Here is a 23661-nt window from a genome sequence, read left to right as displayed (position 1 = left end):
ACCATCACCACGGCCAAGACCATCACCACGGCCAACACCACCACCACGAGCTCTACCACCACCACGGCCTAGACTACCACCACCACGGCCTCTTGTAAGTCCTAGTTGCCGACCTCTTTGTTGCCTAGATCCTCTTTTACTAACACTTGGTTGGCTTGGCACTTGTTGGCTACCACTAGGTTGGCTCCCACTTGGTTGGCTTGGCACTTGTTGGCTACCACTAGGTTGGCTCCCACTTGGTTGGCTTGGCACTTGTTGGCTACCACTAGGTTGGCTCCCACTTGGTTGGCTTGGCACTTGTTGGCTACCACTAGGTTGGCTCCCACTTGGTTGGCTTGGCACTTGTTGGCTACCACTAGGTTGGCTCCCACTTGGTTGGCTTGGCACTTGTTGGCTACCACTAGGTTGGCTCCCACTTGGTTGGCTTGGCACTTGTTGGCTACCACTAGGTTGGCTCCCACTTGGTTGGCTTGGCACTTGTTGGCTACCACTAGGTTGGCTCCCACTTGGTTGCCTTGGCACTTGTTGGCTACCACGTTGTTGGCTCCCACTTGGTTGCCTTGGCACTTGTTGGCTACCACGTTGTTGCCTTCGCACTTGTTGGCTACCTCTTGGTTGGCTTGGCACTTGTTGGCTACCACTTGGTTGGCTCCCTTGTGTAGCTTCTTGTTGGCTAGTGCTTGCATCATTTTTCTTGGACCTTTTCCTTGGTTTCGTACATTTTCTTTTGTTGTGGCCATGACCTTTGCAATCCCCACAACGGGAGCTCTCACGAGGCTCTTGGATTGATCGTTTCCCGCTTCGCGGCGACCACCATGGCCCCATCCGTCCATGTCGCCTCTAAAACGCTTTGTTTTATGTCTACCCCGTGTAACAACCTTCAACTCCGGATCCGGCCATAGTTGAACTCCATGGTACTCCGGCCATTGTGATTGGTCAAAGTATGGGTGAAAGCGGGGAGCCCATGTTTTCTTGACCGTCATGATTGAGAACTCCAACTCCCTCACGGTGTGTGGGTGATTGATGTCCACATTTCTAACACGACCGGCGGTATACATGTGAGCATGGGATATGAAGCAACAATGGCCTCCCGCAAGAGCAATCACATTGTGTTAAAGACACCTTGAAAGCCCGACCTCCATGTTGTCGGCCATCGTTTTTGGTTCCTCCTGGCTCTTTCACTTAATACTTCCACTCTTCATTGTCATATAATATAGCTTCTTCTGAGTCCGCCTTTCGTGATTGAAATTCTAACCATTCATCAACCTTGGGTGGGAACTTGTACTTGTACTTGCGCGGGTTCTCACCCGCTATCTGTGCATCAGTTTCCATCGAGTACTTTAGAAAGTACGCATTCATCTTGTCAAATGTGTATTGAACTATTGCCGTCACGGGTAATCCACGTGCACCTTTGAGCACCCTATTGAAGCATTCAGCCATATTGCTTGTCATTTGACCGTATCTCCGGCCATCTTCATCAAAAGCACGTGCCCACTTGTTCCGGTGTTGAATGTGCCTATTCATAAAGTCTTGACCCCCGTGATCAAGTTTTTTGTTAGCGAGCAATTTGTTCAACAAAGTGGCGAACCGCTTCTCGGAGAAAGCAAGACAACAATCTTGAAGATAATCGGCCAACTCCTTAAGGCCACATGCCCTATAGAAGTTCGAACAAAAGTGCCTCATGCACCATCGATGGTGCAACGGAGCATGCCCGGGAATGTCAATCTCCACCGCGTTAAGAATTCCTGCATGCCGATCCGATATGACACAAATTTCCCTTTGAGCGGGTAACACCTTCGTCCTCAAAAGACGCAAAAACCACTCCCAGTTGTCATTGTTCTCCGCCTCAACCAAAGCAAATGCCAATGGCAACACCCGGTTATTGGCATCACTTGCTATCGCAACCAACAAGGTCCCCTTGTATTGTCCGGTCAAGAACGTGCCATCAATGGCGATGACCGGCCTACAGTGTTCGAAAGCCCTAACGCATTGCTCAAACGTCCAAAATGCACGGCCAAATACTCGAACTTTCTTTCCTTCATAAACCGTTGTTTGGTGCCCATGAGGCTCGACAACATGAACCATGCCCGGGTTTGTGGCGGCCATGGCTAACAACAACCTAGGGATTCGGTTGTATGCTTCCTCCCAAGTACCATACAACATCTTAAATGCGGCTTGCTTCGCCTTCCATGCCTTGCCGTACTTCACCTTGCAATGAAAGATGGCTTTCACAAAGTCAATGACATGTTGGACGCTCATTGTTGGAAGTGTGGATATTGAGTTGGAGAGCCTGTAAGCGATGAACTCGGACGTGAGTTGTCTGTGGTCTTGGGATACAATCTTGCCATCCACCCTTTTGCCTGGGCACATGTGAGTTGGCACACAACTCACTACGTGCCAAGCGGGAACTCCTTTCCATGGTCTTGCACGCACAATCCACGGACATATTTCATCTTCACATGCACATGCAACCGTGTAGCGCACATTGACGTTCGAGTGCACCACCTTGTGTGGACGATAATGCGTAACCGAGTAATTGTCGAGCCACATCTTCAATTCCAACAAGGTTTCTAACTTACACCCTTTAGCAATCCGGTTCTTGTCGTCTCCCAAATCACGGTGAGAGCTTGGCCTAACCCCAAGAGATATAGATTTGCCACCATCCACAACGGCTTCATCCGCGAGACTAACATCCTTGAACAATGGTGTCTTGTGATCCCGACCAAATACCTTCTCGAAAGCTTCGGCCTCCTTCACCGTGAACCCCTCCTCATCAACTTGTTCATCGGGACCTTCGTCATCCGAATCTGATGCATATGCACGGGAAAAAGGGATGGAATGGTCCATTGTCTCTTGCAAATGATATTTGTCAAGATCACCCACATTGTTGTCATGGAGATCAACTTCATTGTCATCGTCCGCATACTCATCATTGTCCTCTTGCAAAGCTTCATCTTCGTTGTTTGTAAACGGGCTCAATGTTGGCCTCACTTCTTGGGTCAAAAGAGGTTCAACAATTTCATCTCGCTTCAAGGGTGGGGGGCTACTAGCAACCAAAGGGGAGGGTTTCCGGTTCAAGTCCAAATGCAAATTTGAATCAACCTTCTTCGTTGCAAATAACTCAAGAGCCTTGTCAAGTGAATCGGCCACCGTTTCCTTGTATGCAACCCAACGTTGCTCCGAGTTGATATGCATTGTCTTCCAATGGATGTGCATTCCAAAACCTACATTATGCCTTCCCTCCAACTCAACGATATCACTAGGGTCCATCCAATTCAAATCTTTCCTCACTTGTTGCAAGAGCTCCGCATAGCTAGGACTACTATCAAACACCATATCAAGCTCATCCGGATCTGGTTCAATATTGCCTTTCAAGAAGGTGTCTTTGTTCCCATGATGAACAAACACACATGTTCTTCCCATCCCTATAAGCATTCAAACAACACAACGTAACATTGCTTCCATGAGTGCTAATTTAAGGATTAACACGGAATACAAACCCTAATATATATATATCAAACAACAACCCTAACCCTAACCCTAACCATAACCATAACCCTAACAATAACCCTAATCCTAACCCTAACCATAACCCTAGCACCAACATAAGAACACCCATAAGAATAACCCTAACATACTAACAAAGCCTAATCATAGGAAATTGGCAAACAAAGATCTCACATCTCCATGCAAATCTCTAGATCCAAACAAAACTAGGGTTTCCCCAAACTAGCATTACTTGGATCAAAACAAGGGGATCGGAGAAGATTACCTTGAGGGAGGGTATGACTTCGAAATCCACGGACAAATTCTTCAAATTTGCAAGATTTGGGAGAGGATTTGAGAGGGAGAGAGAGTGGGAGAGGGGGCAAAGCTCGGGTTGGGGTGTGTGGGGTGGGGGGAGGGGGGGGGGGGGGCCAAGCCGCTGGATAAGTCACAGTGCAGCGCCTACGGGCCGGGCGCTGCACATTACATGTGTGGCGCCTAGCTCGAAGGCGCTGCACTACTGGGTGCGGGCCCAAGGGCTGCCACGGTGGACAGCCGTGCAACGCCCCAGAGTTGGGCGTTGCACCATAGGGTGTGGCGCCTGCGTGGCGGGCGCTACACAAAAGGGTCAGTGCTGTGAAATAGTTTCACGGACAGTTCATTCCGTGAATTGATTTCATCCCAAGGTCAAAATTGTCAAATTTGCCGAAGGCCAAAGTGTACATGAGGTTGACAGGTGGGGCCAGTCAACTGCCCAGTCAGCAGTTGACTGGTCCACGTTTGACTAGTCAACGGTCTAGTGGGACCCCTTGTCATACACTATTTTTTAACAGGTTTTAATTATCTCTTAAAATTAGCAGTGGTCCTACCTGTCATTTGCTATTAAGTTAATTAGAAACTAAACTAATGCTAATCTAATACCAAAAGGGGCCGGCCTTACTAGGCAGAGCCCAGCCGGCCGGGCACGTACGCGAGCGAGCGCGGCTGCCCTGGTAGAGAGCCAGCGGCAGAAGCCAGGCTGTGGCGCGGCGCACACGGGCGCACGTCCAGGAAGCGGTCAGGGGTTCAGGGCGCGCGCGGGGTGGCTCGCCGAGGGCCTTCGGGAGCAACGGCAGGAAAGGGAGGTAGTAGGAGCGGCACGCGAGCAGGGCGAGAGGGTAGTTGCGGCGGCCAGCAGTGAAGAGCCGCAGCGGAGCAGCAAAGAAGCGGCAGCGGAAGTAGGAACGCGGCGGCTTGAGCAGCAGCGCAGCGGCGAGAGAGCAGCAGCTGCAGCGCGCCCGCGTCCATGCGAGCAAGCCACACGGGCTGCCGGTGTTTGCGCGGACGGGAGCAGAGCTCCGTCCATGGCGGCCTCGTCGGGTGCAGGCGAACACGGCGATGGATCAAGGTTGAGGAAGGGGGAATTGGAGGAGGGCTCGCCGGTGAGGTCGGTGGCGAGCTCGGGACGGGTCGAGGAGGACCGAAGAGGTGAGGCGACGCGACGGGACGACGGCGGCCGAAGCAGAGGGACGCGCCCGATCCGGTGATGGCGTTGATCCAGGCTCGCGCGGTACGGCGCGGACGGCGTGTGTCGACGCGGCGGAGCTCCCGGACAACCTCCCGTGGCACGGGGAGGCCTCGGGGCACGAGAACGTCAACGCGGCGGCGATGGCTCCGTTCGGTGCGCACCAAATCAATGGGGGCGACGAAGAGGAGAGGGCTAAGTGACCTAGGGTTCGTCCAGGAGAGAGAGGAGGGACTCGGGGTGTTCTTATCCTCGCGCGAAGTCACCGGATGGATGACGTGTGGCAATCGGAGGCGTGTGCGGGCACGAGTGCTCCATGGTGACGAGGGTGAACAGGAGGTTAGGGATGACCGGGAGGTGGGCTGTTCCGTGTAAGGTGCACGCTGGGTTGTGGTGCACTATGGCATTAGGCCCAGTGGCACAATAGGTGTCAGGGGCTTTCTTTTTCTGAAATTTAAAACAACCATTGTTTGCAATTGAATAAGCCACCAAATGACTTTGCAAAATTATGGAGCTTGGGTATTTAAATATACTACAACATTTCGTACTGGCACAAAAAGTTTGGCAGGCATAGGAGTAAATTTGAATTTTCCATAATAGGAAAAGTGTATTAAAAGGGGTTGAATGTGTACTGTTTAAATTGTTTTAGGGCATTTAGATATTTTATAAAATGTTGTCTTTGTTTCTATAATTGCTTTGGGATTATTTGCAATAACATGAACACTTTTCATTATTTATTTTAAGAAGTTTTATTTTACCACTATTTGAATTTTGAATTAAAAAGGATTTTGAATCTTAATGGCTAATAGCATGTTAAAGATGATGACTTGGCATCATCAGCGTGGAGTTACTATTGCATTACTCCCGAGGTGTTACACAACCCAACCCACGAATAAAGCGGCATCGATCTGGAACGCAGGACAAACAGTGCCTTGCAGATGCAGTTTCAGAATAGATAAGCATAAGTAGCATATATTAAAAAAGTATTAAAAAATGCTTGTGTTCAGTTGCATGGTACCGAGTTTTCAGCGTGTTTTTAAGCTTATTATTGTGTGTTTCTTTATGATTTGAACCATGGATGATTAGGTTGTGTATATCTTCGGATGCAGACATTCTCTCGCATTATCAAGTTAAAATCGCACATCGCACGCAGTGTTGGCGCACTCAACATCCAGTACAAGTAGAAACATGTACCAGCTGAAATCTATCGCTTGTGATATGTCTACAATTTTTTCATATCAGATTAGCTAGGTATAAACAAATACTTAGCTTAGTTTCTCACCTTGTTTATTTAGCACTGGCACGTAGAGAACGGTGTGCCAGTCAACTTTGTAAAAAGGTCCACGAAAACATGCATAACCACAAGATTGTCCATGCCACTTTCTAGATTTTTTTGTTTGCGAATCATGTCACTTCCAAGATTTTTGTTGCTCCTCGCTCAAGCACATGCGCATCACACCAGGAAGCCCAGCCTATCCGTGGACGATGACGATATATACTTCTAAGATACTCCTATTTGCTTGAGGAGGTGTGTGGCGTGTGATTTTTGGCTAATGTGTTTGCAATGTTTTGATGTTTTCGTGCCCGATATGCATCACTTGTTTCAGCACAATGATGTCCTACTTGAATTTTACATCATCTGTCGGAGCAAACATGTTTGAGGTGATGCAAAATTCACTGCTTTGTGATGTAGAACTACTTTTTGGGTGTCCAAGATACATCAGGTGTTTTTCTTTCTTTACACGAAGATATATCAGGTCTGGGAGATGCCCCTATCGACCGCGCGTGTGTAATCGGACGGCCAGGAAGGTGACGGATCGGTCACCGACGCGGAGCAGAGAGAGTCCATCTCAAAATCGGGCACGACATGGCCCATATGTCTTTTTGGCTGGATCAGCCCTAATCGCGCTCCCCACCGCCTCTCGTTCCCGTCGCCTGCTGCCTCCAGCCGCCGAGGGTCTCCAGCGCGGCCGCCCTCTGCCGGCTAGCTCGGCTGGCGCGTACAACCTCCACGCCGAACCACACGCACTATGCCGAGGGGCTAGGTTTCGCCGAACTGCGGCCGGTTCCCCGATGGCGGTTATGGAGCGAGAGGGCGACGACGACGTCGACCACTACGAGGTGCTCCGCCTCCCGTCCGGCGAGGAAGGCGCGGCGCTGAGCGTCGAGCGGATCGACAAGGCCTACCGGACGCAGTCGCGGCTCCGGCACCCCGACAAGCGCCCCGACGACCCCGACGCCACCGCCGACTTCCAGAGCCTCGCCAGCTCGTACAAGATCCTCCGGGACGAGCCTCTCCGCCGCCAGTTCGACGCCCGCCTCCGCGGCCGCCGTAAGGCCGCCGCCCGCGCCGCGGCCACAGGGCTCAAGCGGCGGAAGGCCGTCTCAGACCTAGAGGAGCGCGAGCGCGCCTTTGCCGCCCGCGGAGGCCTCGCTGTCCACGCTGCCGAGCTGGCGAAGCGGGAGGAGAAGCCGATGGCTGCCGATATCCAGCGCACGCTGGATGAGCACTTCGCTCCCAAGAAGTCCTGCATCTCTGGCGTTGCTTCCACTTCGGTAATGTCTCACGCTTCTTTGAGTCTATTCAATTTGTTCGTCTTATATATTGTGCAGGATTGATAAATAGCGATGTATTCTTGCTGCAGTTACATTTGGTGCTTGCCTTTTGGGACGATGAATGATTTTGGGGAATTTCTCTAAACTTTACATGTAAAAAGTACAATGAACATACAACACATTTGTAGGTTATAACTTACAACACTCTAAAACAGGATAGCAAATGTATTTCATCATCCAAAGTAGCCATGTGAACATATCTAGATTATTCAGCATCAAACATCTTCCTTTGACACATCATCGGCTCATCGCTTCATCCGAACATTGTAGATTTTTTTTCTCTGTGTGTAGATTTCTCATCTCTCTTCCTTAATTAGCGTCAACGTAGATTTCAAAAATATGCAAGATATTGTCTATTTCTAAGCTGCAAGAGATTTGCCTAATTGAATTTTCTAACTTTTCTTTCTTCTCTTTAGGGACATGGAGCTCCAGAGAGCGAACCAAAAACAGACAATGGTACGATCTTGAAGGTTTCATGGGAAGGGGGTGCAGATTACTACACTGCAGCAAGGTTGGACGAGATTTTCAAGCAATTTGGCACGGTTGAAGACATTGTGATCAAGTTTAGCGAATCAAAGAGCAAGGGTTCAGCACTTGTTGTCATGGTTTCCAAAGAGGCAGCTGTAAGTCTCATTTCTCTATATTTCTTTATTGCCTCAGAGAATTTTTCCACCTTGACCAAAAGTCTAGTAGATCTTGAACTAGCACAGAAAATCGAGTTCGTTTTTAATCCACTGCAAGATACAAATTCATAATTCATAAGCAATTCTAAACATTGTCTACATGCCTATGTTTTTTGTCCATATGGTGTGTTGCTCTCTCTGTTGATTTTTCAATATTGGTGTCATTGTTTCATTTGCATAAAATCTTGTGGATTGGATCTTTTGCAAGCTTTATTATCTTTTGGAATTGATTATATGTTAATATTCTGTGGCTAACCAATACTTGTTGATCTTTTAACAGCGATCGGCACTGAAGAACCGTTCTGCCTACAATGTTTTCCCGGTCCCATTAAGTGTTGCTCTGGTCCCAGGAAAGTCAAATCAAAGACGTTAACCGAGAACAAGCAACACTGATGTTACTGGATTCTGCAATTTCGAACCATGGACATGCCGAAAGCTTAAAGAGGTACTTAAATGAGGACGATTTTTGTTGCAGTCGCTTTGGTTCCTCTTTAGTTTCCACTATATTTGTTAAGTATATATTCATGTGTTCCGCGGCTAGTGAACAAAGAAGATTCATCCTAGAATTATGTTTAATTTCCCTCACAAGGTAGTTGCATATGATGTTGTGTGATATAGATATACTCGTGGAATGCGCATTGTATGTTGTGTCAAACCGATCATCTAATGACGGTGTTTTTGACCTTACAGTTTCAGAGAAGGAATCAATGTGTATAATTCATGCATCTTGAATCCGCTGCAGATTCGGCCTCGCCCCCGCCTCCCCCGCCCTTCTCCACCATCCGAGCTACCGCCTCCACCGAATTCGCCACCGCCACCAAATTTGTCTGTTGAAGTCGTCGCCGCCACGACTCTTCGCCGCAGATACCCCGTCTCCACCGGCCTCTCTCTGCCCGTTTCGACCGCCGCCGTGATGCCGCCACGCCTCCACTCGAGGAGCTCCATCGGCTTCCACGGCATGCATCGACGTGAATCCGCCTGTTACTCGGTCGAGATCATGTAGGAAGGAGTGCGCTACTGGCTCAGCACGTGGACGAGCCCGACATCGCCGCCCGCGCATTCGACAAGGCTTGTTTGCGCCTCGGGCGGCCGAAGTCCCACTTGAACTTCCCGGAGATTGACAACTAGGTCAATGCGGGATTCGTCGGTCTCGACATCGAGATGACGACTGTCGCGTAGAAGAATGAGACACAACTCATTCTTGATTAGTGCGGCGCTCGTTTGCAGGATGAGGCCATGATGGCAAGGTTTGCAGCGGAACATCCGCACCTTGTGCAGACAAAGTATGATTTCTATGTGTGCGGAACAAGGCAAAGAACGTGAAGGAGTAGAATAAGAGGAAGGGGGACGAGGCTGGCCCCTGGACGGTAGTCGTACTCAATAGTTCAAACTCGATGAAAAAGGAGGCCAACTCGTTGGCCTTCGAGATCGACTAGGATTACCTTCCCAATGAGCAGTCTGTAGTAGTTTGTAGTCGAAGAATCTTTGTATCGGAACTACGATTTTAGTTTGTATCGGAACTACGATTTTAGTTTGTATCAAAACTATGTTTGAAATTTGCATGTTTTATCTAAATTTATAATGTTTCCATGTTTTCGTGTCCAACATACATCACCGGGTGTAGCAAAATGATGCCCTATTTTACATATTTGTTGGTGCAAACAAGCTTTGAGGTGATTCAAAATTCACTTTTTGATAATGTAAAACTACATGTTAGGTGCACAAGATACTTACATCACCCGCTGGAGATGCTTTAGCCACCGCGCGGGTGTAATCGGACGGCCGGGAAGGTGACGGAACGGAAGCCCGATCGGTCACGGACGCGGAGCAGAGAGAGTCCATCTCAAAATCGGGCACGATCTACAGTTCGACCCCACACTGCCCCTACGTGTTTTTGGCTGAACCAGACCCAACAGCCTCTCGTTCCCGTCGCCCGCCGCCCGCCGCCTCCCGCCTCCTCGGTGAACCACACGCAGGGCACAGAGCCTGCTATCAATCCACACGCGTCGTCGGCATCTGATCCGAGATGGGGCGAGAGGTTGACGACGTCGACCACTACGAGGTGCTCCGCCTCCCGGATGGGGCGAGAGGGCGCGGCGCTGAGCGTCGAGCGGATCGACAAGGCCTACCGGACGCAGTCGCGGCTCCGGCACCCCGACAAGCGCCCCGACGACCCCAACGCCACGGCCGACTTCCAGAGCCTCACCAGCTCGTACAAGTTCCTCCGCGACGAGTCCCTCCGCCGCCAGTTCGACGCCCGCCTCCGCAGCCGCCGCGAGGCCGCCGCCCGCGCCAAGGCGAGAGGGCTCAAGCGGCGGAAGGCCGTCTCAGACCTAGAGGAGCGCGAGCGCGCCTTTGCCGCCGGCCGAGGCGTCGATCCTGCTGAGCTCGCCAAGCGAGAGGAGAAGCGGAACATTGCCGATATCGAGCGCGTACTGAATGACTTCGCTGCCAGGACGTCCCATGTCTGTGGCTCTGCTTCGACTTCGGTAATGTCTCGCTGTCGTTTGAATCTATTCTATTTATTCGTTTTACTGTGCAGGATTGATAGCGATGTAGTACTCTTGCTGCAGTTACAATCGCTGCTTGCCTTTTGGGATTATGAATGATGTTAGGAACATCTTTAAACTTTAGATTTACGGAAATGTTAACGCTCATGTCTGTGGCTCTGCTTCGACTTCGGTAATGTCTCGCTGTCGTTTGAATCTATTCTATTTATTCGTTTTACACGTGTAGGCGTTGATCATCTCGACCACACGCATCCATCACCGTTCAGTATTATATGCACGAATCTTGACACAATTTAGCTGATTTTTCTGTGCCACGTAGGACAAGGCGTGTGTGTGGTGTGTGACATAGTTCGCCCACACATCCGTTTTACCACACGGAGGGGTCGGTGTGTGGGCGTTTAGCAGTTCACCCACACATCAGTTTTCAGTCACGCACAAAGGCTGGTGTGTGGGCATTTGCCATCTCGCCCACACGCCCGTCTCCTCTCCCACACGTAAGCTGCTAATTGCCATGTGTTTTTGCAGCGCACATGGCAACTGCCTCTAGTGTGCTTTGTAAGCAGGTGGCAACTCTCTTTTTTTACCCGAGTTGCCATGTGTTTTTGCAGGGTACACGGCAACTGCCTAATGTGCACGTAAGCAGATGGCAACTGTCTTTTACCGAGTTGTCATGTGTTTTTGCATGGTACAGGGCAACTGCCCCAACGTGCACGTACATGGCAACTGCCCTAACGTGCACGTAAGCATATGGCAACTCTTTTTTATTACATGGCAACTGCCCTAGCATGCTTGTGAGCACATGGCAACTCTCTCAACTGTCTAGTGTTAGTATGTGGCAACTTCTAAAGTTATGAAATCATGGCAACTACATTAGATCAGACCATACATGGCAACTGCAATTGAGCAACCATGGCAACTGCAGTTGTCCGACATGGCAACCGTAGTTCAGCGACATGACAACTGCAGATAAACAAACATGGACGAGGGTCTGGACCATGGCAACTGCGGGCGCGCGATGGACGTCACGCGTCGCGTGCGGGACCAGAAGGGTACGAGGCCTGACATACGGGCGTGTGGGCGTTATCAACTTCGCCCACACGCACGCATGTGAGAGGGTTCAGGAGGGAAAAAAGATGTGTGTGGGCATTAGTTGTTTTGCCCACATGTAAGTGTGTGGGCTGGTTGCTGTCCATGCCACACGAGGCGTGTGGTACAACTATCCGATACACCACACGTGTGACAGTTATCGGGACCCTAGATTTAAAAAGTAAAATGATGCACCTTAAAACTAGCTTACTTCTAAATCAGTATTCCTGAAGGATGCAGTTGATCAGAGGGGATAGCGTTTGCAACTGCAGTTGTAGCCTTACAGATGAGCATACAACACATTTGTAGGTTAACACTCTAAAACTGGATTAGCATTGCTTTAGAGCATTACTAGTAGAGCCCTCAAACCCTCAAACTCTTAAAAATAACTGATTTTTTTATAGTTTTTGTCGAAAAAAGCCGTAGACTAGAACCCCTTAACCCTCAAACCCTCAAAAAAATTTTAAAGGTCCAACCCTCAAACCCTCTCCTAATCCTCAAAAGTAAGGGTTGGGAAGCAAAACCTACCCCAACCCTCATTTGGTGGTTATCCTCACGCGGGAGGGAAAAATCATCCCAACTCCCGCGCCCACGCCCGCGACCGCCGCTGCTAGTCGCCGGCGGCCGCCCCGTCGACCTCCCGCGCGCAACGACAACGTCGTTCATGGAGAATATTCCGTTATAAGGGTTGGGTTTGAGGGTTCTAATCTTTGCCCCTGTTTTTCAACCCATAAAAGTGCACAAAAAGATCATTTTTGGACCCTTAAAATGTCAGTGAGGGTTTGAGGGTTCTACTAGTAATGCTCTTATAATATAAAACGGGAGAAAATCTTTATCGTCAACCGGATCAGCAAAATTATTTTTATCATCCAAAGTAGCCATGTGAGTATGTGACCATATCTACTCCCTCCGTCCCATAATGTAAGACGTTTTTTAACACTACACTAGTGTCAAAAAACGTCTTACATTATGGGACGGAGGGAGTAGATTATTCCAGCATCAAACATCTTCCTTGACATCATTGTTTTTTCTAGCACGTCGATAAGTGCCACACGTGTGGGCGTTAGAGGGTCTGCCCACACATTTTGTGTGGTGTATAAGAGGAACAGCCCACACACCTACGTGTGGGCAAAACAAGTAATGCCCACACACCTCTTTTTTTCTCCCCCGATCCCTCTCACACGCGTGTGTGTGGGCGAAATAGATAACGCTCACACGCCCCGTACGTCAGGCCTCATAGCCATGTCGCTGAACTTCGGTTGCCATGTCAGACAACTACAGTTGCCATGGTTGTTCAACTGCAGTTGCCATGTATGGTCTGGTCTACTGCAGTTGTCATGATTTCAAAACTTTAGGAGTTGCCACCCACTAACACTAGGCAATTGCCGTGTAGCACTACCAAAAGGCATGGCAAAAAAACATGTTCGGGTAAAAGAGAGAGTTGCCGTGTGCTCACAAACACGCCAGGGCAGTTGCCATGTAAAGGCAAAGAGTTGCCATCTGCTTACGTGCACGCTAGGGCAGTTGCCATGTACCATGCAAAAACACATGACAACTCAGGTAAAAAAGAGTTGCCACCTGCTTACAAGTAAAGCTAGGGCAGTTGCCATGTACCCTGCCGAAACACATGGCAACCGCCAGCTTTGGGTGTGGGCGAGGAGACGGGCGTGTGGGCGAAGTGATAAACACACCAGCCCCCTCTGCATGTGTGAAAACTGATGTGTGGGCGAATTGTTAAACGCCCACACACTAGCCCTCCATGTGGTGAAAAAGGACATGTGGGCGACCGGATGAATGCCCACACACCAGCTTAGTCCTATGTAGCACACAAAAACTGCTAGAATGCGCCAAGATACGTGCAGAATTGGTTGGATGAGGATCCATGCGTGTGGGCGTTAGTGTTTTCGTTTTTCTAACATTGAAGAAAGTTTTTTTGGGGGGGAAGATTTCTCTCTTTTCCTTTCCGTCAATGTAGATTTCAAAACTGTGCAAGATATTGTCTATTTGTACGCTGCAAGATATTTGCCAAGCCAATTTGTATTTAAAATGTTGGTACTGACCACAACTTGGTTATTTTTCTCTTTAGGCCCATGTAGATAAGAAGGGTGGAACTTCAGGGAACGGGCCAAAAACAGACGAGGGTAATATCTTGAAGGTTTCATGGGAAGAGGGTATAGATTACTACTCGGCAGCAATGTTGGACGAGATTTTTAAGCAATCCGGCACGGTTGAAGACATTGTGCTCATGACTAAGAAATCAAGGAGCAAGGGTTCAGCACTTGTTGTCATGGCTTCCAAATTGGCAACAGTAAGTCTCATTTCTCTATATTAATATTTTTGTCTTGGAGAGTTTTTCCACTGCAAAAGTCATATAGATCTTGAACTAGCATAGAAAATTGAGTTTGTTTTTAATCCACTGCAAGATAGAAGTTCATAAGCAATTCTTACAATGTCGGCAGCATGCCCATGTTTGATCATGCATGGCTTCTTGCTGTCTCTATTTGTGGTTCAATATTTATGTCATTGGTTTCATTTGCATATCATCTTGTGGATCTTTTCCGAGCTTTATTTTATGTGGGAATCGATTATATGTTTCTATTATTATTATGTGGCTAACAAATACTTGTTCTTTTAACAGAAAATGGCACTGGAAAACCATTCAGTCTACAATGTTTTCCTGGTCCCATTAAGTGTTTCTCTTGTTGAAGAATCGGACATGTTGCCAGCAGAGTCAACTCAAGCACCTGAACCGAGAAGATGCAACGTTGTTGGAACTGGATCTATAGATTTGGAAGAAAGGCTGCTCCGAAATCTTCAAGAGGTACTTAAATGAACATGGTTTTTGTTGCAGCCGATTTGTTTCCTTTTTTTAGTTTTCACCGTATTGTTGAATACATATTAATGTGTATCGTGGCTAGTGAACAAAGAAAATCCATCTTAGAATCCTGTTTAGTTTCCTTCACGAGGTAGTTTGCATATGTTGCTGTTGTTACAACATATCTCTCTCAAGGTAGTTTTGGTGATTGATGACAACATGTTTGCGGACTAATCTTATGCGTTGAATTATTCTCAGATTCTCCCCTAGCACGAGACGCTTTCTTCCCCTCGGAGTGTATTTCAAGACGGTGTAGCTCTTTCGTTTCTTTCTAGGTGGACTAGTTGCGTAGAGGGCACCGTACTATCAAGAGGGGGTCCGCTGGGGTTTTGCTTGGGTGGAATCATCACGTACACATCAGCTTCTCACCCTCCGAGCTTTTCCTGTCCATTGAAGAGATCTCTCCTCTCTTCCTTGTTCTGTCTAGGTCTAAGTGGCAGTACCGCGCACCCAGCGGTAGTACCGCTGAGAAGCCACAAGCGGCAGTACCGCTTCGCAGCGGTAATACTGCCGTGGCTCCACAGCAGTAGTACCGCTGGGGGCTTGGCTCCTCCGCTGGTCCTCAGCTTATTTGAGAGATCCCTTCTCTCTCGCGCGCGCCCCCAGCGGTAGTACCGCACTGCCTGTGGTACTACGGCCGAAGGGTCACAAGCGGCAGTACCGCTCCACAGCGGTACTACCGCCCTTGACCCCACTGCCATAGTACCGCTGGGTAGTTTGGCTCCTACCGCCTCGATTCGAGAGGTCTTTTTCTCATGTCGGGTTTTGCGGCACTAGTCACGGTTGTAGTGGCGGTAGTACCGTTCCAGGAGCGGTAGTACCGCCCTACCACCGTGGTAGTACCGCATTTGGGTCCGTTCCCTACCAAGTCTCCTCAGCGCGGCAGTACCACTAGTTGGCGCGGCAGTACCGTCGCCTGGCGGTAGTACCACCCCCTCTCAGCGGTAGTACCGCCCTGTGCGGGGCTGGTTGGTGGGGGGCAACGGGATTGTTGCCCCCACTATAAAAGGGAGTCCCCTTCCTCCTTCTCACCCACCTCTTCCTCCCCCAAGCTCCATTTATTGCTCAAGCTCCATTAAATACTCCAAGCTTCATTTCTGCCCGATCTATCTCTCTAGCCAATCAAATTTGTTGATTTGCTCGGGAGTGGTTGAGAAGGCCCCGATCTACACTTCCACCAAGGGATTTTCGATTCCCCCACTCATCCCTAGCTGATCTTGTTACTCTTGGGTGTTTGAGCACCCTAGACGGTTGAGGTCGCCTCGGAGCCATATTCCATTGTGATGAAGCTTCGTGGTCTTGTTGGGAGCCTCCGATTAAGTTGTGGAGATTGCCCCAACCTTGTTTGTAAAGGTTCGGTCGCCGCCTTCAAGGGCACCAATAGTGGAATCACGGCATCTCGCATTGTGTGAGGGCGTGAGGAGAATACGGTGGCCCTAGTGGCTTCTTGGGGAGCATTGTGCCTCCACACCGCTCCAACGGAGACGTACTTCCCCTCAAAGGAAGGAACTTCGGTAACACATCCTCGTCTCCACCGGATCCACTCTTGGTTATCTCTTACCTTTACTTGTGCAAGCTCTTTATTGTTTCTACCCTTGCTTGCTTGTATGCTTGTTGTTATTGCATCATATAGGTTGCTCACCTAGTTGCACATCTAGACAACCTACTTTGATGCAAAGTTTAATTTGGTAAAGAAAAGCTAAAAATTGGTAGTTGCCTATTCACCCCCCCTCTAGTCAACCATATCGATCCTTTCAATTGGTATCAGAGCCTCGTCTCTTTATTAAGGACTTTACCGTCCAAAGAGTATGGTTGATACTGTAGACGGTGTGGAGGAACACTCCGGTGTGAATCCGATCTCGTCTACGGGAGATGGGGGAACTTCGGTCTCTTGTGAGGAGTTCAATGTGGCCTTGGAGACATTGAAAACCTCCATGATGACCGAAGTTGAAAGCATGTTTACTAAATTTCTTGAGGGGCTTAAACTATCCACCGCACCGTTGAAAGTGGGTGATTCTGCCAACAAGGTGTCGGATGCTATCCCCGACAAGGGGGAAGCTAGTAGTGAAAAGGATCCTTCTTCTAGTGGTAAGAATGGCACCGGCATCTTTGCCCATGTGGAACCACCACTTGTTTATGGTGGACCGGTTCCTTCCACTCATTTGAATCATGCCGGTCCTCCCTCTAAGATTGTGAAAAATGAGGATTTTGATTCTTGGGTTTACCGCTTTAAACGTCATTTAAACCATGTGAACACTAACCTTTGGAGAATCATTGAAGAAGGTTTCTATCCACATGATCCAAGCAACTTCACTCCTCGAGAAGCCGCGGACAATCAATTCAATGAGAATGCTCTCTTCATCATTCAAGATGCAATTCCACCCGAAGACCTACCTCATCTTCGTCCCTTCGCCTTGGCCAAAGATGCATGGCATTGTGTCGTATCTCTCTACCGAGGAAGCGCAAGCATTCAACGCTCCAACTATGAAGTGGTACAAGATGAGGCCGATGAGTGCAATGAAGGAAGATGAAGAACCTCGTGAGCTTTATCGGAGAGTAACCAAACTCGCGGTCTCACTACGAGATCACGGGAGCAAGGACACGGATGACAATTGGATCAAGCGCAAATTCCTCAAGGCAATGATTCCCTACCACAAGGCCATGTCCTCCGTCATTCGTCAAAGACCGGACTTCCACACTTTGACCTCAAGCGAAGTGTTGGATGAGTTTGTGGCCATGAACATTTTGGACAAGACCGCCGACAATGCGGTGCTCCGTTCTCAACGGGCAAAGAAGCCTAACCTTGCATTGAAGGCCAAGCTCACCGTGGAAGAAGAAGAAGAAGAAGAGGAAGAAGAGGAGAGCAACCCCAAAGATACGAAGTATGCATATCATGAACACATGGCACTTGCTTCAAGGCAATTTTGGAGCAAGAAAAACTCGAAGCCCAACTTTAGCAAAAACAACTCGAGTGGCACAAGGGGCAAGCAACGTAAGAACTTGCTACAATTGCGGCAACGTGAGTCATTTCGTTGCGGAATGCCCGTATGAGAAGAGGGAAGACAATGGTGGCAAACTCATCCGAAAGGACAAGGCCAAGTCGTTCCCCAACAAGAACAACTTCACCAAGAAGACTCCTCCCAAGGCTTTGGTTGTGCAAGAAGAGTACAATGAGGATGATGACGATGATGAAGATGATGAGTCGGTTGCCATGGCCTCCGTTGCCATTGCAACAACGTCACGGGTGTCTCTCTTCGACTCACCCAACGAGAGCATCACCGCCAAGTGCCTCATGGCTAAAGCCACCAACAAGGTAACCTCCAACATCAAAACTACCATCATTAATCATCCTTCCCAAATGGATAGCATTAATGAACTTGAGGGAGCTAATGTGGAGGCTAACGAGTTTGAGGCTTTTATGGGCAAACTCAAGGGAAAATCCAAGAAGCACTTTGTTGCTCTCTTGGAACAACTTGGTGAAGCCAATGACATGATCGAGGCTCACGAAGACACCATCTCTAAGATGGAAGGGCATAGTCGTGACTATGCCGATGAGTTTTCGAATCTTTCCAATGCTCTTGAGGAAGAGCGTGGTCTTCGTTTGGCTCTTGAGGAGTCACACAACGTTGATCATGCTAAGTTAAAGAAAGATTATGATCATGCCCTCATTGTTTCTCATGTGCTAAATTCCGAGAAGGCCAAACTCGGGGTTGATCTTGCTAGACTCAAAGAGGAGTTTGATATACTTGACAAGGCCCACAAGGCCTTGAAGGGTATTCACGCTAGTCTCAAGGAGTCTCATGATCAACTCCAAGTGAAGCTAACTAAGGAGAAAGCAACTTTTCCTCATATGGTTTTAATTGATAATGCAAATGCTACTAACCCGTGTTGTGAGCATATACATCTTGTTGAGGAAAATGCTAAGTTGAAGGAGCAACTTGAGAGAGGTATTGCGACTTGCATACAAGGCAAGAAGAACCTCAACGATCTCTTGATCAACCAAAAGGGAGGTGTGGCCAAGGAAGGGGTTGGGTACGTGCCCGACTCCAAGAACAAGAAGAAGAATGGCAAGACCAAACGACCTCCTCCCCTCATGCAAACCTTTGTGAGGGAGGGAGAGAGTGCCCCCGAGGAGAAGAAGAAGAACAATGTCAAGAAGGGCAATGTCATCCCTCCCAACAAAGCCGGCGATTTTAATCCTTCTTATGTGTTATGCCGTGCTAGTGATGGGCATGTTTATGCCAAATTTGTTGGTTCTCTTCATGAGTACATTGAATGGTATATTTGGGTTCCTAAGACCCTTGTTACTAACATCAAAGGACCCATTACAAAATGGGTACCTAAAACCAAGCATTGATCTCTTGTAGGTGTTTGCTTCCGGTGGTGGATCATGGTTGCTCGATAGCGGAGCTACAAATCATATGACCGGAAGCAAGGACTTGGTGGTGGACGTGCACAAAGTTCCATCTATACCCACCAATGTCGAGTGGGGTGACACCTCATCCTCTAAGGTATTGGGACTTGGCAAGGTGGTCATCTCTCATGATCTCACGATCGAGAAGGTCATGCTTGTTGAGTCCCTTGCATACAATTTACTTTTCGTTCGTCAACTTGCAATCATGGGCTTTGCCACTTTCTTTGATATCGATACCGTGGCCCTCTTGTGGAGCAAGACTCTTAAAGTAGCTTTTGTTGGGCATGTCGAGAATGTTCTATATGTGATTAACTTTTTGGAGCGACCCACTAAGACCGCGACATGCCTAATGGCTAAAGTTGTTGTGGGATGGCTTTGGCATCGCCGTTTAGCCCATGTCAATATGAGATCTTTGCAAAGTCTTCTCAAGGGGGACCATGTCCGTGGACTAACGAATGTTAGCTTTGTTAAAGATCGTGCTTGCAGTGCCTGTATCGAAGGAAAGCTACATGAGAAGGCTCACCCTCCCACGACTATCATTTATTCAAAGAGGCCCTTGGAGCTCCTTCACATGGATCTTTTTGGGCCCCCATCCTTCGATAGTCTTGGAGGTAGGAAGTATTGCTTGGTGATTGTGGATGACTACTCAAGGTACACATGGGTGTATTTCTTCAAGAGGAAGAGCGAGACCCAACAAACCGTCATTGACTTTGCAAATGAAGCACAACGTCAACACAATGCAAAGATCTTGACAATAAAAAGTGACAACGGCACCGAGTTCAAGAACTACACCTTGGATGAATTTCTTAGTGATGAGAGAATCAAGCATCAATATTCCGCACCATACACCCCTCAACAAAACGGTGTTGCGGAGAGGAAGAACCGGACGTTGATGGATGCGGCAAGGACCATGATGGCGGAGTTCAAGTCTCCATACAACTTTTGGGCCGAAGCCATCAACACCGCGTGTCATGCATCCAATCGGCTCTACCTCCGCAAGGGCTTGAACAAGACCCCATATGAGATACTCACAGGTAACAAGCCCAACCTCAAGTACTTCCGGGTATTCGGGTGTAAGTGTTCCATTCTCAAGAAAGGTGTTCGGTTGTCTAAATTTGAGGCTAGAGCTTATGAGGGCATATTTGTTGGTTATGCTACAAACTCTCATGCTTACCGTGTCCTCAATAAATCCACGGAACTTATTGAGGAGACGTGTAACATGGAGTTTGATGAGAATAACGGCTCCCAAGTGGAGCAAAGTGGCACTTGTGATGTAGGTGATGAAATTCCTCCTCAAGCCATAAGAAGAATGGGTGTTGGTTTCATCCTACCCATTGAGGAACCCCTTGTGGCCGAAGGAGAAGGACAATGCTCCACTCAAGTGGAGCCATCACCAACCCAAGGCCCACACACTTCCAAAGACTCAACCTCATGAACAAGACCAAGGGCAAGATCATACTCAAGATAGTGTTGACACACCAAGTGATGCCCAAGGTCAAGTTCTCTCCCCCGAGCAAGTTCAGGAGCAAGAACAAGTTCATGACGGCGCTCAAGATGATCAAGTAACCGCTCCTCAACTCACCACCGAGGAGGAATTAGAGCATCGTGCCGCCAAGGTTGCTTCCAAGCTCTCCACCAAGGATCATCTCATGACGAATGTGCTTGGAAGCTTAAGAAAGGGGGTAAGCACTCATGGACAATTAGCAAATTATTGTGAGCATCACGCATTTGTCTCTTGTGTGGAGCCCCACAAGGTCTATGAGGCGCTAGAAGATTCGGATTGGCTCAATGCCATGCACGAAGAACTCAACAACTTCGAGCGCAACAAAGTGTGGAGATTGGTGCCTAGGCCAACGGGGAACCATAATGTCATTGGAACCAAGTGGATATTCAAGAACAAGCAAGATGCCCATGGGATTATCATTCGCAACAAGGCTCGTTTGGTAGCACAAGGCTACTCCCAAGTCGAGGGTATCGACTACGGTGAAACCTTTGCTCCCGTTGCTCGTCTTGAATCCATTCGCATGTTGATTGCATACGCTTCTCATCATAACTTTAAGTTACAACAAATGGATGTGAAGAGTGCTTTTCTTAATGGTCCCATTAATGAATTGGTTTACGTCAAGCAACCCCCCGGGTTCGAGGATCCCTACTTTCCCGATCATGTGTATCAACTCGATAAGGCACTCTATGGCCTTAAACAAGCCCCACGTGCGTGGTATGACCACCTTACCGAGTTGTTACAAGACCGTGGTTTTGAAGTTGGGCTAATCGACCCCACTCTTTTTACTAAGAAGGTCAAAGGGGAGTTGTTTGTGTGCCAATTATATGTTGATGATATTATCTTTGGTTCTCCTAACAAAGCTTTCAATGAGGAATTTGCCGCTCTCATGACCTCAAAGTTCGAGATGTCCTTCATGGGAGAGTTGAAGTTCTTTCTAGGGTTCGAAGTGAAGCAAAGAAGAGAAGGAACTTTCATCAATCAATCCAAATACACTCAAGACATGCTCAGGAGATTCAAGCTAAGTGACATCAAGCCGGCTTCCACTCCAATGCCCACCAAGTGCCAACTTGACTTAGATCCCAATGGTAAAGTGGTGGATCAAAAGGTATATCGTTCCATGATTGGATCCTTGCTTTACCTTTGTGCATCTAGACCGGACATCATGTTGAGTGTGGGAATTTGTGCACGGTTTCAAGCCGCACCTAAGGAAAGTCACTTTGTGGCGGTCAAACGAATCTTTCGATATTTGGCTCATACCCCAAACTTTGGCTTATGGTACCCAAGAGGATCAAACTTCAAGCTTGTAGGGTACTCGGATTCCGATTGGGCGGGAGACAAAGTGGATAGGAAGTCCACTTCCGGAGGGTGCCAATTCCTTGGTTGCTCTTTGGTAAGTTGGTCTTCCAAAAAGCAAAGTTGTGTGTCTCTCTCGTCCACCGAAGCGGAGTATGTGGCGGCCGGTAGTTGTTGTGCACAACTCTTATGGATGAGGCAAACTTTAAAGGATTACGGTGTCACTTGTGACAAAGTGCCTCTTTGGTGTGACAATGAAAGTGCCATCAAGATCTCTCTCAACCCGGTGCAACACTTCAAGACGAAGCATATTGAGATCCGGTATCACTTCATCCGGGGTCACATTAGGCAAGGAGAGATCAAGCTCAACTACGTCAACACTCATGATAACCTTGCAGATATCTTCACGAAGCCCTTGGATGAAGCAAGATTTCGCGAGTTAAGGCATGAGCTAAATATCATTGATTCGAGCAATGTTGCTTGAACTCGCGCACACCCTATCACGCTCAACTTGTTGTCTAGTTTAGGTGTAGGCATGGACATAGGGGGAGTGTTGTTCGCTCAATGAACTCTCCCTCCCCCCATTATGCATAAATTGATCAAGTCTTTCACCTTAGCCATTGTTGATGGCACTTGTGCTTCAAAGACGAGTTTTGGTCATGGGCCCAAGGTTAAAATCTTCGCGGTGCCATACCTTTTGACTCAAACATAGGTGGCCTCGGCCACCACCCTCTTTTGAAGAGGTGTGTCTTGGTCGTTTGCTGTTGTGCTTTGTTGTTTCTCTCTTGCCGTTTTTGTCGTTTCGTCGAGCTAAAGCCGTGTCTGTTTAGTTGCCGTGGCGTGTTGGGCGGTACTACCGCTGGTGGTGCGTGGTACTACCACTTATAAGCGGTACTACCGCCCCCCAGCGCGGTACTACCGCTGAGGGACGGGACCTGAGGGTTAAGTCGAGGCAGGGGGAGGTTTCTTCTCCCCCATACCCATTCACTTCGCCCCTCTTGTCTCTTCCTCTCTCCAGCCTCCTCTTGCCGCGGGAGGGCTCCGGCGGATCTCCGTTTCCGGGGCGTCCCTCTCCATTTCCTTTGGTGGTGTCGATCCCCACCTCGTCCTCTTGCCATGGATGTCGGTATTGCCCCCGTTCCTTCTTTCGTTTTGTCTCCTTTTAGTTCTTGTTTCTTAGGGGCAATGGTGGTTGTATCTCTAGATTTTTGGCGAAATCTAGGCATGAGTTGGTTGGAGAAGGCAACTAGACTTTCTAGATTAGAGTTTGGTAGGATTATTTTTGAATTTGGTAGGCCGGTAGTGCTGGATCTGACCATGGTAGTAGGAAACCACTGTTTCACCGCCTCGTGCTATGAAACTGCTGTTTGTCCGCCTCAAGCCGTACTACTGCTCCCTTTGGAGCGGTACTACCGCTTGACCTAGAGCGGTACTACCGCTCCCTTTGGAGCGGTACTACCGCTTGGGGCGGTACTACCGCGGGCAGGTCATGGTACTACCGCTGCATGCCAATTTCCATCATTCTCCTGCCTTACCTTGATCTTTTTGTTGTGTTTGTTGGCTTATGCTCGTTCCTTCTGGTTGTTTCGCGTTTTTCTTGTGTTTGGCTCCAGGTGATGACCGTTCCGAGCAGCAAGGTCGCCGTATCAACCCCGGGCGTGCCACATCAAAACGCTACCGCACCTCAGAG

At 48.6% G+C, this 23661-nt stretch overlaps 1 protein-coding gene and 1 pseudogene across 1 annotated transcript; both read left to right on the top strand.

Annotated features, from left to right (window-relative positions):
- Window positions 1-7063: 7063 nt before the first annotated feature.
- On the top strand, window positions 7064-9292 carry LOC125507566 (pre-mRNA-splicing factor cwf23-like). The gene is made up of 4 exons (XM_048672107.1): window positions 7064-7546; window positions 8023-8229; window positions 8570-8632; window positions 9032-9292. The coding sequence occupies exons 1-4, from the start codon at window positions 7064-7066 to the stop codon at window positions 9290-9292; spliced, it is 1014 nt and encodes a 337-aa protein (XP_048528064.1).
- A 719-nt stretch (window positions 9293-10011) lies between these two features.
- Window positions 10012-11028, top strand: LOC125506353 (annotated as a pseudogene).
- The last annotated feature ends 12633 nt before the right edge of the window (window positions 11029-23661 follow it).

The sequence above is a fragment of the Triticum urartu genome, chromosome 5, assembly GCF_003073215.2.
Source record: "Triticum urartu cultivar G1812 chromosome 5, Tu2.1, whole genome shotgun sequence".
NCBI classification, from domain to species: Eukaryota; Viridiplantae; Streptophyta; class Magnoliopsida; order Poales; family Poaceae; genus Triticum; species Triticum urartu.
This window is presented reverse-complemented; position numbering and strand designations above follow the sequence as displayed.

Excerpts from the sequence above, each read along its gene's own strand:
- LOC125507566 (XM_048672107.1), top strand. The coding sequence starts at position 7,064 with ATGGCGGTTATGGAGCGAGAGGGCGACGACGACGTCGACCACTACGAG. Across the intron at positions 7,547-8,022 it reads CTGGCGTTGCTTCCACTTCG|GGACATGGAGCTCCAGAGAG; the intron begins GTAATGTCTCAC and ends TCTTCTCTTTAG. Across the intron at positions 8,633-9,031 it reads TCCCATTAAGTGTTGCTCTG|ATTCGGCCTCGCCCCCGCCT; the intron begins GTCCCAGGAAAG and ends AATCCGCTGCAG.